Source organism: Lucilia cuprina, chromosome 3, assembly GCF_022045245.1.
Source record: "Lucilia cuprina isolate Lc7/37 chromosome 3, ASM2204524v1, whole genome shotgun sequence".
Lineage (NCBI taxonomy): Eukaryota > Metazoa > Arthropoda > Insecta > Diptera > Calliphoridae > Lucilia > Lucilia cuprina.
Window position 1 is genome coordinate 63,123,916 of NC_060951.1, and position 14,017 is coordinate 63,137,932.

The 14,017-nt window shown below is 30.7% G+C and overlaps 2 protein-coding genes and 1 non-coding gene across 7 annotated transcripts in view; 2 read left to right on the top strand and 1 right to left on the bottom strand.

Annotated features, from left to right (window-relative positions):
* Positions 1–553: 553 nt before the first annotated feature.
* Positions 554–14,017, bottom strand: part of LOC111679343 — a 45,561-nt gene continuing 32,097 nt past the window's right edge. For all 5 annotated transcript variants that reach the window (XM_046945677.1, XM_046945676.1, XM_046945675.1 and 2 more), the window contains exons 4-10: positions 10,532–10,922; positions 10,250–10,460; positions 9,358–10,190; positions 9,095–9,296; positions 8,766–9,039; positions 7,912–8,694; positions 554–1,772 (exon numbers count right to left, since the gene is read on the bottom strand). In XM_046945677.1, the coding sequence (XP_046801633.1) occupies positions 1,593–1,772; positions 7,912–8,694; positions 8,766–9,039; positions 9,095–9,296; positions 9,358–10,190; positions 10,250–10,460; positions 10,532–10,922 (2,874 nt within the window). In that variant the 3' untranslated portion in view covers positions 554–1,592. The remainder of the gene's footprint in view (positions 1,773–7,911; positions 8,695–8,765; positions 9,040–9,094; positions 9,297–9,357; positions 10,191–10,249; positions 10,461–10,531; positions 10,923–14,017) is intronic.
* Positions 5,812–6,767, top strand: LOC111679342. The gene has a single exon (XM_023440899.2). The coding sequence runs from the start codon at positions 5,903–5,905 to the stop codon at positions 6,488–6,490; it is 588 nt and encodes a 195-aa protein (XP_023296667.2). The 5' UTR covers positions 5,812–5,902; the 3' UTR covers positions 6,491–6,767.
* Positions 13,888–13,979, top strand: Trnai-uau. Its single transcript is given in 2 exon segments — positions 13,888–13,925; positions 13,944–13,979. It is a non-coding gene; the product is annotated as a tRNA-Ile (tRNA).

Here is a 14,017-nt window from a genome sequence, read left to right on the forward strand (position 1 = left end):
GCAAACAAAATTAGCTGTTTGAGGGCGGATTTTTCAGATAAAGATAATCTTTATTCTTTGTTTAAACCTAGTTTAATATATGTTTTGTGTTTTTCAATAAACAGTAACGTTACTTATTATCTTAGTTTAACTGAGTGTTATTGGCCAATTAAACTTAAGTTATAAGTGGGAAAACACAATTAACAAAAACAATGATTTCGGAAGAACAAAAACTTAATATTTTAAGTAAATTGCATTGTTTTGTTTTATTTATTGTTTCATTTTACAAAATTATTATTTGCAAAAAAACAGCTGTTCATTGTTTTGTTTTTGAGTTAAAAGTTGGCAATAATAACAAAGTTAATTGAACTTAAATCCAAAACTGAAAAACACAATCATCGTTTAAAGTCCGCCCAAATTTGTTCCGAGTTTAATCTAACAGCAAGTTAAGCCTAGTTTAACTGAGTAGTAAGAAACCCGCCTTGAGTATTCAAAAACAACTTTCGAAGATTAATTTTATTTTAATCCCCAATCCTTCACCTAAAGATTGGACCTTAGCGATTTTAAACTCATATTTAAACAAAAACTTTGTATCTTTATTAAAAATATTATTAATCAAAAACATACAAACAATAAATAAATGTAATTTAATTATGTGTCAGCTTTAAATAACAATTTCTAGTAATAAATACAATAATGTTATTGCCAAAAGAAAAGATTAACTTAAATACAATAGCTGTGTCCTATTCCTTGCAAGATTTACAGGTTTTAATAAATATTGACGCATTGCCAATTCCGATTAAAAACTATAAGTCTAACGAGAAAAGGAACCGAAAAATTACTTACAAATTAAAAACAAAAAAAGATAATTCTTCTTTGTACATTCATTATACTTTCATTCATTCGATCATTCGATGGATTATTGAAGAAAATATTTTAACATTTAAATTATTTGCAACTCATTCATACTTTTGTTATATTTAGTTTTTTTCTTTTTTTATTAAAAATTAATTTAGTTTAATTTAGATATATGGGAAATTTTGTATTGTTATAAACCTAAAATTTGGACGGAATGTATTCACGCTACAATCTCAACATCTTTATAGATATTTTCAGATAAATACTGAATTCATTTAATGCTTTGAATTCTAATTCTGGACTTTTGAAACATATTTGAAGAATTTATTTAAAATCTCCTTTAATTTTTTTTAATCAGTTTTATACTTAAGTTACTAATTTGGAAAATAAATAGTTTCAGTATTTAAATTTAGTTACATTTTAATGTGAATTTTTTTAATGTTTTTGGGTTGAGATTTAACCTGTGGATATATCTAATTACAAGTCAAGACCTTGCTTTTCCAAAGGTATTACTATAAGTCTAACATAATTTGTTCCAAATTATTTTCATTTGAATTAATTTTGAAATCACCAAACTGTAGATTAACTTATATTAATTAATATAAATATGCCTTAAACTTAAGATTAAACAAAATTACTTTAAATTTTACGTATCAGTAATCAAAAATAATCTTTAAACATTAGTTTATATACAAATACCTACGAGTATATAAATATAGTTAAGTATATTACATTAACAATCGCTAAACGATACTCTATGATGAATTAACCGTTTCACGTATCCAAGCCGCATTCGAAGATATCTTATCATACATTCTTGGCCTTTCGACACCGGAAGCAGCACAAGCTATTCGCCATGAGGAGACACCGACAAGGGCCCATTGATTAGTACCAGGTATGAGACACTGTACAGGAGCTCCAGCATATTCTTCTTGCTGTAAAATGAAATAGAAAGAAAAAAGGTTTTGAAATTTAAGAAATTTAGTTCCAGAATTAATATATTGCAGAAAATCAAGCTAAGGAAATTTGTTTATGTTTCAAACAAGTTTCAAATACTCTTTCTGCTGTAAAATGAAATAAAAAGAAAAAAATTTTGAAATTTATGAAATTTAGTTCTATAATGAAACAATTGCAAAATATCCGTTTAGAATTTATTTCTTAAAACTAGAAGAACGATTCTCTAGGTGAAAGTGACAGATTCGAGAAAATTTTATAAATTTTATTAAGTTTATAAAACTTAAAATTTTTTATACAAACTTATTTCGTTTTAAGAAAACAAGTCCATATCGAGAAACCCTCTTTATATAATGCCGAATTATCGTTTACCAGATCTAATAGAAACTAAGCTAAAATATATAAATCCTTTTCTCGATATCGAATGTCATCATCTCATATAGCAAATTTACGATCAAACTTGAACATTTTATTTTTAAATTTATTCTCCAAATCTCTTTTTAAATTGAAACTTCATTGTTGTCTCAGTTGTACGCCTCCTTTTCTATGATTTATTTTGTAAAGAAATTGTAATTTCTTTTCCAGGCTCTTACCTGACTATGAGACAATTGTCTTACTTCCTTAGTCTCTATAGAGAATAAAGAGAGTAACCGATATAAATCACAACACAAATAAATCATCAAGATAAAGATTCAAAAATAACAATAAATCCTTAAAATGGCACATACTAAAATATTTCCTGATAAGGGTTGCATCTTATAATAATATCTTTTAGTCTTCAAAATATAATTGTTTTCTAAGTTTACAATAGTTTACTCTTTGTTTCGAAAGATTAAAGAGAGGAAAGGTAAAATTATAGAAATAAGAGAAATTTTCTTTTTCTTAAAAAAGTTTGCCGCAAAAATAACGTACGTGCCATTGTATTTGTAAAAAAACAATATTTTGTTTATAGTACGTGACACCAGTTGTTGTCGCTCATTTAATTAACTGCAAACTGCAGGATATCGGGATTAATATTTCATAAATGTAACAATAATTTTTCATAAAGTAAAATAATATTCACTTAATCAAATGAATCCTATTGACACTTTACACGTGTCTGAATAATTGGAGAAATTTTAATTATAAATCGAATCATTTACATATTATAAATATGAATATTTTAACAGATTTCAATTCATTGAAGCAATTATTAATCCTCCAAATACGGGTTAATATAACGCCCATGATCGGAATTTTCGCTCTGAATTCTTCTGAAATACTTAAGTTAGAACGTAATTGTGACAACATATAAAACAGAATCTGAAAGAGATGATCACTTGAATCTCCAAAAATCTGTTTTCCTATTCGGGAGGTACTGTTGTATGGGGACTTAGCGAAATAATAGACCGATTTAAACCATTTTCTATAAATTTTCATAAGCCTCCATAGAATATGAAAGAGATGATCACATGAATCTCCGGAAATCTGTTTTTTCCTATTCGGGAGGTACTGTTGTATGGGGGCTTAGCGAAATAATGGACCGATTTTAACCATTTTCAATAAATTTTCTTAAGCCTCCATAAAATCATAATCCGTAGAATTAAGGTGAATTTCTGAGTGTCGCACTATCAGATCCTTATCCATTCTTTTATTACATGCTACAACTTATTGAATTAGGGTAGAAGGTGGATCAATTGCCATAGGGGCACATCTGTCAATGCGAATAACTTGAAAACCGAGTAATCGATTTTATCGCATTATTAAATTTTGTTTTCGTTTATCGATTATCTATCATCCCTGCAAATTTGAAACATTAACTTTACTTATGATGGGAGGCAGACATGATTAATTGTTTTTCAAAGGGCTGTGAAAATATATCACTGTGTGAACTTTTTGTGCTAACTTTTTTAGTTTTTTGATAGAAAAAATATATTGGTCAGTATTAGAAAGTCAATAATAGTGAACAATAAGACATAATAAAATTTTCGATAATATTTGAAGCCCGAAAAAATTGAAACTAAACCCCAGAACTGCGCCAAATATATGTAATGCTTGTGATGTAGAACAAAATTTGGTTAAGATATAGAAAAAATCAGTAATATTTGTTTTAATCTTTTTGTTAAGTTTTGTGAAATAAACAATAAATATCTGATTTATTATACTTTGTTTAATGAATTAAAGTATAAAACAGCAAAATAAGTTTTTATTTTTGTAATTTTTTATTTTATTTTAGTAATGACAAATCTGCCCCATCCCCTTGGCGAATTTACCCCTTGGATGGGGCGGTATCGCCGGTTTTGGTCAGTGAGGAAAAGTTAAAAACTAAATGACTTAAGAAAAATGTAAAGGAATAAAACTAAAGCCAACATATCTAAGTATCCGAACCAAGAAAAAAATTAATAATATGTATTGTGGTTTTAATTTGAGGCCCCCTAAAAAAAGTGGCGTATGGCCCCCCTTCTACCCTATATTATGCTAAATTTTACTATAATAATATGGGCCCTGTAAAACTTATTGCAGTACATTATCCATGTACATAATCCCAAAACTACTCCCCTAAGTAGTCTCTTGTAATGCAGGTCAGTCTGTATTACAAAGGACTATGGTGCAGATTATGCACTCCTATAATTTTATGAAGTTAATCGTTTTGGTTTTATTCTATATGGATTACTTGGATGAGTTTTGAGCTCAGCACAATTGAATTATTTAGGAATGTATTTACTGGTCGCTGTGTTAAAGATTTGTTGACCTGTGTTCCTTATCGTTCCTCATAAAATTTTCTTAAAGATATCGGTTTTTATAAAACATGTTTAGTTAAAATTTCATTTTTGTATTGGTTTTAAAGTGATTTCTAAGTTACTTATCTAAAAGGGTATAGGATTTATTATGGACCGATACCCATTAAATTTCTTCTTTTTTCATATAAATCATATTTATATTTGGGTTTTTAAACCAGTTATGAACCAGTATATGACTACTTTTATATACCTCTGTTTATATACTACAGTGCTTTTAACCCAGGGACGGACATGGTTAGATTGTCTTAGGACCTATGTATATAATTTTGTGGATTTGCGACCAATATTTCGTTTATATAGGCTTAAAAATGAATGATACTACTATTTTGCTAAAACCCAAATTTTTTAAATTATAAATAAAAATAGTTTATTAATAGAAAATATATTTTAGAAAACTATCTTTTTTAGTAAAAAAGATTGTGAAAACAAGGAACTTTTAGTAACACAAAAAATTAATTTCATAAGACCTAAATTTACACTTGTTATTTCCAAAACAACTGACAAAATTTAGCAGATGTCATAACATTGTAATGGTTCGTGGTGGAGTCAACCAAATATAAAGTTACTCACAAAAGATGAGTCTCTCACTCTCACAATCTAAATAGTAAACAAAAAAATGAATCATTTCAAACATAACGGCTATGACAAACAGAAATGAGCAAAAGCATGCTTATGCATGAATGTTTTTGTTTACTACATGCAAAGAAGTAAGTACATATGCACGTACCGTATGTTCAATGCTCATAATTACAATGTCTAGTAGCTCAACAAATGATGAAATAAATGCAGCCGTAAAAACAACAACAATTAATTCAATAACGTAGAAGAAAGAGAATGAGAACGAGAAATTTACTCACTTGTGGATCATTAATAATAAACAAGAAATACTAAACGAGATATGAATAGGGTAACTTTTACTTATATTCTTATAAATTGTCGTCTGACTAAGAGAACCCTATTCAAAACATGTTTTGTTTGTTTATCAAATTTGAAATGAAATAGGGTACCATTCTACCTAAATTCTCTAAAGATAAATTCGTTATAGGCCTGCTGCAACCTTAATCCTGGCAGGGGTTGTTTTGTTTGTTACAAAACAGGAATAGTGTAGAGAGTTCATGTGCCATATGACTACCTGCTTAATATTTGTTTCACTCATTTCTCTTTTTATCAGATTAAATACAAATACATTTAACTACAGCTACAGCTACAGAAATTTTGGTTTAAATAACCAACACATTTCAGTATTGAGCTACAGTTGCAAACTAAACGTTCTAAAATAAACAACTTATTTTAAAGATACTTATTATAAATTTGTGAAAAAAATTAAAGATATGGCTTCAAAAAATTGTGTTAAAATATCCTACAAAGGTCTAACGCGCCAAGTTTTATGTGATACCAAATTTCAATATGATGAACTTTTATCAACAGTTATGGATAAATTTAATATTAATAAAAACCACAAATTGGCCATTGATTTCTATGATGAACAGGGTCATAAATACAACAAAGATACATTTGAATATTTTCTACTATTATTTCCTAATCCACAAAAAATATTCTTCATACGTTTGGATTCCTCGAAAATAATAAATCTAACTGCAACAGAAGTCGGCCACTCTCTAATGGATGAAGATGATCGTAAGCCTTTCGGTAAATCGAAATTAAATAATAAACAGACAGATAAACAGGAAACGGATAGTTATTGTGAAGCTGTTCCGGTAAGAAGACAAAATTGTTTTCTTGGAGAAATGCCCACAACAACAATTACACAACAGCTAAACAGTACTTCTCATACTCGAAATACCTCTTCAAGTATGACTTTGGAAATTGTCAAAAGAATGCGTCTTCTTAAACAGAATTCACCCAAAAAGAAACATTTAAATAGCCCCACAGTTTTTAAACGTTCGATGAGAATTTAAAGCAGATTTCATGTAAAAAAAACTAGAGTTTAAGTTATAACTATCTCATGTTTAACAAACCCCGAACTGAACAATAAGTTTAAAACTAAATTTAAAATCCTATGAAATATTATTTTAATTTTTATCTATAGAATATAAGTACTATTTAAATAAGTGATATATAATTAATAGTAAATAAGCAAAAAAAGAATGTATATAAAAAATTTTATATGATACTCATTGATACCATTTTATAGAAGAAATATATATTTATTTATTCTCATTTTCATCCAAGATATATAATTGGGTTTTAATTTTAGTTAAATAATACGATCGCTAATTGCTAATCTTTAATGGTTTTACAGAAACGGTTTAAAAGTATTCTAGATTTAAAATTACATACTTCACCAAAACATTATATTTGGAATGCAATCTGCATATAGAATATGAATTAAAATTTTTACGTTAGACTTTACGTTGGAATCTCTACGAGAGGTGATATGTGATCTTGCTAAAGGACATCTTGTTTGATCAATTATCACATAATTTTTTAGGTTATTGTTTTAACACTGAGTAATTAGGAAATGAAAGAAGTTACGATCAAGGAGAAACATTACGACCAATTTACTAAAGTATCAAAAATTGCAACCGACGATCAGTTATCTAAATGTATTGACAAATTCCTCAATAATATTAAACTTATTTTGAAAAGATAGAAACTCAACAATTTCTAAATAAAAGGTTTACTTCATAAAAAAGGTGGACTTCATGTTGGACTTCTTCGAAAGCTATACATCATCCTTCTTTAGAAGATCTTGATTGATCTATTACCAAATAAGATTGTTTAGTTCTAAATATATTTTTTAAGAAATTAGGATCATGAAGAAAATTTACGATCGATTTTAGTCGATCTCATATTGGTCCCCTGAATGTGATCGATATGACTGTAAACCGTAACCTTAGTAAACGTTTGCCACAGGTCTTAAAACATTGATGGCATTAGTATTTGCTATACATTAGATCCACAATTGGTTCAAAATTACTATCGAGTTTCACTGGGAAACACACACCTTGTACTTTCTCTAAGGAAAAATGATCCGAAAATTCACACAAATATGTTTTTCAGGAGAATATTTAACATTGTTTGTAAGATTCAATCTTATACAATCGAAATATTTCTGGAATCTGGGGATCAAACGATTGTTAAAACCTACCTAAATTGGTCAAAATATTTTCGACAATATTTCGAAAGCACAGGATGATTACATTGAACAACAAAGAAAGCAGATGTTTAAAGAAAATCTGGCAATCAACAAGTTGCCAAATAAAATCCTCAAAAGAATTGTAAACCAGTAAGTTTGGAAGAAATTGTGATGTTGCTATAGAATGTTGTAATCCTAACCAATTAAAAAATACTTATATCAATAGTAATACCAACTTACCGTACAATCATGTTTCTGATACGTTGCCTCCGTACACATACTATTCACCGTGGCAATCGAAATATTTTCACACGCCGCCATATCGCCGATTTTCAATTGAACACGCTGCAGATGATCACGTTGTCGTGACCAACCCAACGTATTACAATTTGTCCATGTCTGTTCGGGTTGTGTTGTTACTGGTGCCACTGTTCTACTCACTGAAGCTGCTGAACTAGGAGCCGATGTTTGATTAGTCGCTGCAGCACCTGCTGCATTTATGCCATAATAATTCATTTGTGGTGCACTTTCTGGCAGAGGATATGAATCTAAATTATATTCTTCTATATCATCAACTAAAGCCTCAGCTTGAGGCATTTTATAAGCTGATGTTTCATACTCTGAACTATAGGGATTGCTGGTGTCTTCATTGGACTGGTAGAAATTTGGTGATTCGAAATATTGTTGTGTTTCGTGTTCTAAACGTTTAATAGTTTCACGACCTTCTAGACGTTCTGCCTTGGGAACATAAGAACGTCTTTGTATTTGTTGGTCCTGTTTTCGTTGAGACTCATCAGGTAGGCAAATGGGCCGCACATGATCGGAGTAAACAACTGCTGTTTCTAGACGTATAAGAGCAGCGGTGGAACCTTCTACAGGACTTTTTATCATGCCTATTATGCGTCTACGCTGTGTCCAGGGAGCTTTTGAGGCCAAACGCACCGAACCAAAGACAGCCATCCAAGTGGCACGTGGTTGACCTTGGAAACAGGATTCAGTGGTTAAAACCCAATCTTGAGAAATCTAAAATATATATAAAAATTCACAATTAATAAGTGAACAAATAGTGTCTTAAAAGAGAGAGATTTTATTACCAAGGTGCCATCGCAAACATGCACATCTTCCCTATATAGGGCGGCCAGCCAAGGCCAATCTCCCGAGGCAGACATTTTGGGCAAAGTTAAATGTTGTTTACCCGTTAGCACTGACTGCACGCCACACTGTAGTTCTCCACAACCTACATACAACACTTCACGCTTGGGACAATGAGTGCGTACAAATGATATTTCCGGAGCATGAGGATCCAAAACGCGAACATAGTCATCTACATTCTCGTTATCGGTTTGTACTTCAAATATTTCCACTGATCTATAATGAAACAATAAGTTATTTGTTTCATTTTTTAAAAGAGAATCCAACTTACTCATAACCTAGAGATTTACATAAAGATTCTGCCACAGTTTGTCTCACTATTAGTTTACTATCTCCTTCCAAACCCTCAGCACATAATTTTCCTACCGAACCCTTTTCGGAAAATACAGCAAAACCTTCAGAATGAAATCTAGGCAGATAAGGAACCAAAGGTTCAGGATTGTTCAAATCTGCTGCCAAAGGAGCTATAGAAACTGTTAAAACAATTTAATTAAAAAAATGGCTTTAAGTCTTACAACTTCTTGCTCAACTTACGACAATCTTTTTCATCTGAACCATCTGGACAATCGGCTTTACCATCACAACGTGCTTTGCGAGGTATGCAAGCTCTGCCTCTACCACAATATAGGGAATTACTGGTACAAAACGTACACGTTCTTTCATCTGACAAATCTGGGCAATCGGCAAAACCATCACATAAACGAGGACTTTGAGCGTTATTCTGTAGATCATTAGCACAACGAGGCTTGTGACGACATGACTGTATGCCCGTGGCTTCCGGGAACCTCTCACAATCAAAATATTTTTGGAATCTGTGAGGCAAACGATTACCACAACCCTTCATAAATTGTTCACAATATTCTCGACATATAGCTCCGGCTGTAGGTTCTAAATTTGCATGTGTTTCACAGGGTGGTTGCATTAAACGACAAACAAAATCGAAAGCTTCACGGAAACACTCGCCATCAACTAATTCACGGAATGAAATGACATCGGCCTGAACTTCTTCAAAAGAATTGTGACCCAGTAAATTTGGATATGTGGTAATGTTATAGCCTATCGAACGACAGTAGTTTAATTTTAAAGGTTCACAACGTCTCGGCTGCTTAGGAGTGGTGGTGATATATTCCGTAGTTTCATCATCACCGCCCAAGGGAGATGAAGACATAATGGGTTCTTCTATTAAGCCTGTTACTTCTTTAATGCTAAGACTTCTAGGATCCACAGTGATATTACCAAAATATCTAGGATGAGCACTGCTAAACTCCTCGCCAAATAAAGCCAATAGATCTGCAGTGGACACTAAACCGGCATAGGGATCGAATATCATATTAAAGTGTACCAATATATCGCTGGTGTCTTCAAATCTAAAAGAGACAAAAATATAATTAGCTTTTAAAAGTAAGAAACATGTTTTCTATATTACCCATCTAAAGCCAATATCTCACTGCCATCATAGGCTTCCTTTAGATCCGAACGTCGTACCAGCAGATTAATACGCTCACGATAATCCCTCGATTTTTGTTGAAATCTCAAAGAGTTTTGATTCGCCAAATCCATAGACCATTTATCGTTTAATATTTGAAATTTACCACGAAATACACGATCCGATAAAGGTTCTGGTTTGAAATAAGTATCTGGAATTGAGATTTATTAACTGAACTATATAAAATTCCTTAAATGTTTTGAGTTTTAAATACAAACTTACATCCCACATATACAAATACTCCAGCCACCAAAAGAGCGACTAGAAATCCTGCTATAACCGCACAGCCACATTTCTGACTATCACCCAATTTACGTCGCGTAAAACGTATATCTGAATCTGTGGATAAAACCGATTCGGTTTTTTTCCTATGACCCGCACTGGGCAAATGATGGATGTGACTGTGATTGTGACCACCATTTAAATGATGGCTGGGTATATCGGCCACTACCACACCATTGCCGTTACTCGTTCGATTTGGTGAATGACTGTGGGCTTTGTGATGTCGGGTACAACGTGTATTGTGAAATACTTTTGGAACTGATGCTGTGCTTTGTGTGGAATTGCCATTTGAGCTGGTTTCGCGGGGAGAACTTGAATTACTGGAGATGCCCTGAAAAGGAAATGAAAACAAGTGGTTAAAGTTTTCTTACCAAAACCAATTATAAAATTGTAACAACACTTAGGATTGCGTTTAAATCAAACTAATTGACCATAAATAAGCTATGGTTTAAACACAGCTTAATTAATCTAATATATTCATACTTAAGACAATTTCAAAAAGGGGAGACTGCAATCAGTACCTCCATAAAAATAGCACTAATAGCAATTATAATTACAAAAATGAAAAATTAAAACAACTCTTAAGTAAAATTACAATTAACGTTTATTTCCCCCTCTGAAGAAAGAAAATATAATGGAAAAAAATCATCAATTCATAAATTTTTTTCAAAATTTACATCATACAAAACTTAATAGACAATTTGAAAAACCAAAAAAAAAACTTCAAATAAAGTTGATTAAACGATGATGAGATGTGCTGGCATGCAAATATAAAAAAATATACATTTAAAAACCTATTTGTATTCCAGATACAACCATCCATCCACCCATTCACTAATCTATCTATCTGTAACCAAACTCTTCTCTATTTGTATCTATTTTGTTTTGAATGGAAAAAGATTGATGGCATGAAGACACGAAATAATTTATTAATTTTTTTTCAGCATTAGACGTATTTTAGCAAATTATTAAAGTTTAAAAGCACACCTGAAGTGGGATTTCAAGCAGATTTTTGATTTTTGTTTTTTTTTTTTGGAAAAGAAAATTTTAAATTCCACAAAGTAAAAAATTTTGATTGTAATTACAAAATGAAAAGAAACTTGAATGAACTCTTATTTGTATTTAATAAAGTGACGAAAATATTTTTTGCTTCATAGTTGAAATGTTTTGGTACTTTTGGTACCTGGTTAACCGGAGTTAATGTCTATTTTGTTTTCAATTACTTTTTGCCAGCCTCACCGGCTTAATGTTGTCCAATGGATATTAAATTTACCCTTAATACAACTTATAAATTTCATATACATACTTATAACAAGTAACATTCGGCTATGCCGAATCTTTTATACCACCTTCAAACCGTATACCTTAAATTAAAAGATTCCTTAGGGGATTTTGTTCGTAATAAACTTGTTTTTGTTATATGCGAGGTACGTTCCCACGACAATCGGTTCTTCGCACCGGAACGACGCTGAGTTCAACATATGCGAGGTAGGGGAAATTATGGACCGATCTTTACAAAATTTAGTAGAAATTCGTATAAAACATGTCGAATGGCATCGCTGTACTCGCATTTATAAGTGAGCGTTAAAGCCATTTTCTGATGAACGTTTTATATGGAGGGGGTTTGAGTAGTGTTAATTATGGTCCAATCATCATAAAATTTTGTAATGACAATTTGGTTTGTATAATACTTGTCTAAGTCGAATTTGAAAATCTGTAGAAAAATCCAACTTGGACAAAGTTTTCCATAGAAAAATCGATTTGAGACAACATTTTATATAGAAAATTAAAATTATATTAATTATATTATCTTGTTTGGGACAAAATTTGCGAAAACAGCTTCAGTTTGTGGCAAACATTTTTGTATGAAATCTAATTTGGGACAAAATTTTTCTGTAAAAAATTAGATTTGGGACAACTTTTTCTATAGAAAATCATATTTGGGACAAAATTTTCTTTATAAAATCTTATTTAGGACAGATCTTTTATGGAAAATCTGGTTTACAACTAAATTTTTTAATATGCGAGAAAATTTTTTCTTTAAGACAGAATCTTCCATTAGAAATCTTTTTTTTTTTGGGACACAATTTTTTAAATTTTGTACAGTTTAATTTTTTTTATAGAAAATCAAGTTTTTTATAGAAAATCTAGTTTGCGAAAAAATTTTCTGGAAATCTTGTTTAAGAGAAATTTTTTATAGGAAATCTGTTTAAAATCTAGTTTGGCACAAAATTTTCTATAAAAAAATCCGGTTTGGAACAAACTTTTCTTTATTTGGGACAAAACATTCTTTATAAAACCTAGTTTGAGACAGATTATTATAGGAAATTTAGTTTGTGACAAAAATTTCCATTGGAATTCTTGTTTAAGACTAATTTTTTATATTTTCTCAGTTTGTGACAAATTTTTTTTTATAGAAAATCTAGTTTGACACAATATTTTTTATAGAAAATTAAGTTTGGTACAAATTTCTCTCTAAAAAATTTTGTTAGGTTCAAAGTTTTCTATAGAGAATTTAGTTTCTAAAGAAAATCTTCTTTGGGACAATGTTTTCTTCAGCAAATCTTTTTTAAAACAAAGAATTCTATAAATAATGATGGTTGTAAAAAGATTTCTCTAGAAAAGCAAAAAAATTGCTTTCAGTAATAAAAAATAATTAAACATTTCACAAACTTTCATTTTCATTAGAATAATTTTAGCCAAAACCTTATTTTCCTCCAGCTTCAATTGTAAAATCAAACAATCAAAGTCAGAAGATAAGTAACCACAATACCTAGAAAATGATTGTAATTTCTAAATTATAGTGTAATCAACTGAATTATCTTTACCAAATAGACTTTCTAATGACACTCGTACAAATAAATAGGTACGAATAAAACAAACATTAAAAAAGTACTTGATTCAAGTCTGTTTGCACATAGAAATAATAAAAGTGACCATCAGACCCTCAATTGTTTGCGACATTGCTTAGCACAGACACTACATATTAGCATTATTCTCTTTGCTGTTGTTGTTGTTGTTGTTGTTGTTACTTTTCTTTTTTTTTGCAAATTGTTTATTGTTGCTGTTCTAAACGCTGATTCATATTTATTTTTATACGATAAACGTACTACTTACTACGCTTGTTTCGTGTTATTGTTGTTGCGGTTGTGGCGACTTGTACGTTGTACGTAATCTGTATGTACGTACGATTCTTGTTGAATTTAGCAAAATGTGTGCGGATGTTTGTGTGTGTGTAAGTTTGTAGCTATGTGAGGCTTCTTTCATATGTAGCACTTGACAACCCCCCGCCAAGCGCTCCAGTGGCGCAATTGGTTAGCGCACGGTACTTATAATCAGTAACTTGTGAGCAATGCCGGGGTTGTGAGTTCGAGCCTCACCTGGAGCAGTTGTTTTTTTTTTTATTTTTTTTTTAAATTTGTTATT

Bases quoted from the DNA above. Each gene is read 5' to 3' on its own strand.
- LOC111679342 (XM_023440899.2), top strand. From the start codon at position 5,903: ATGGCTTCAAAAAATTGTGTTAAAATATCCTACAAAGGTCTAACGCGC.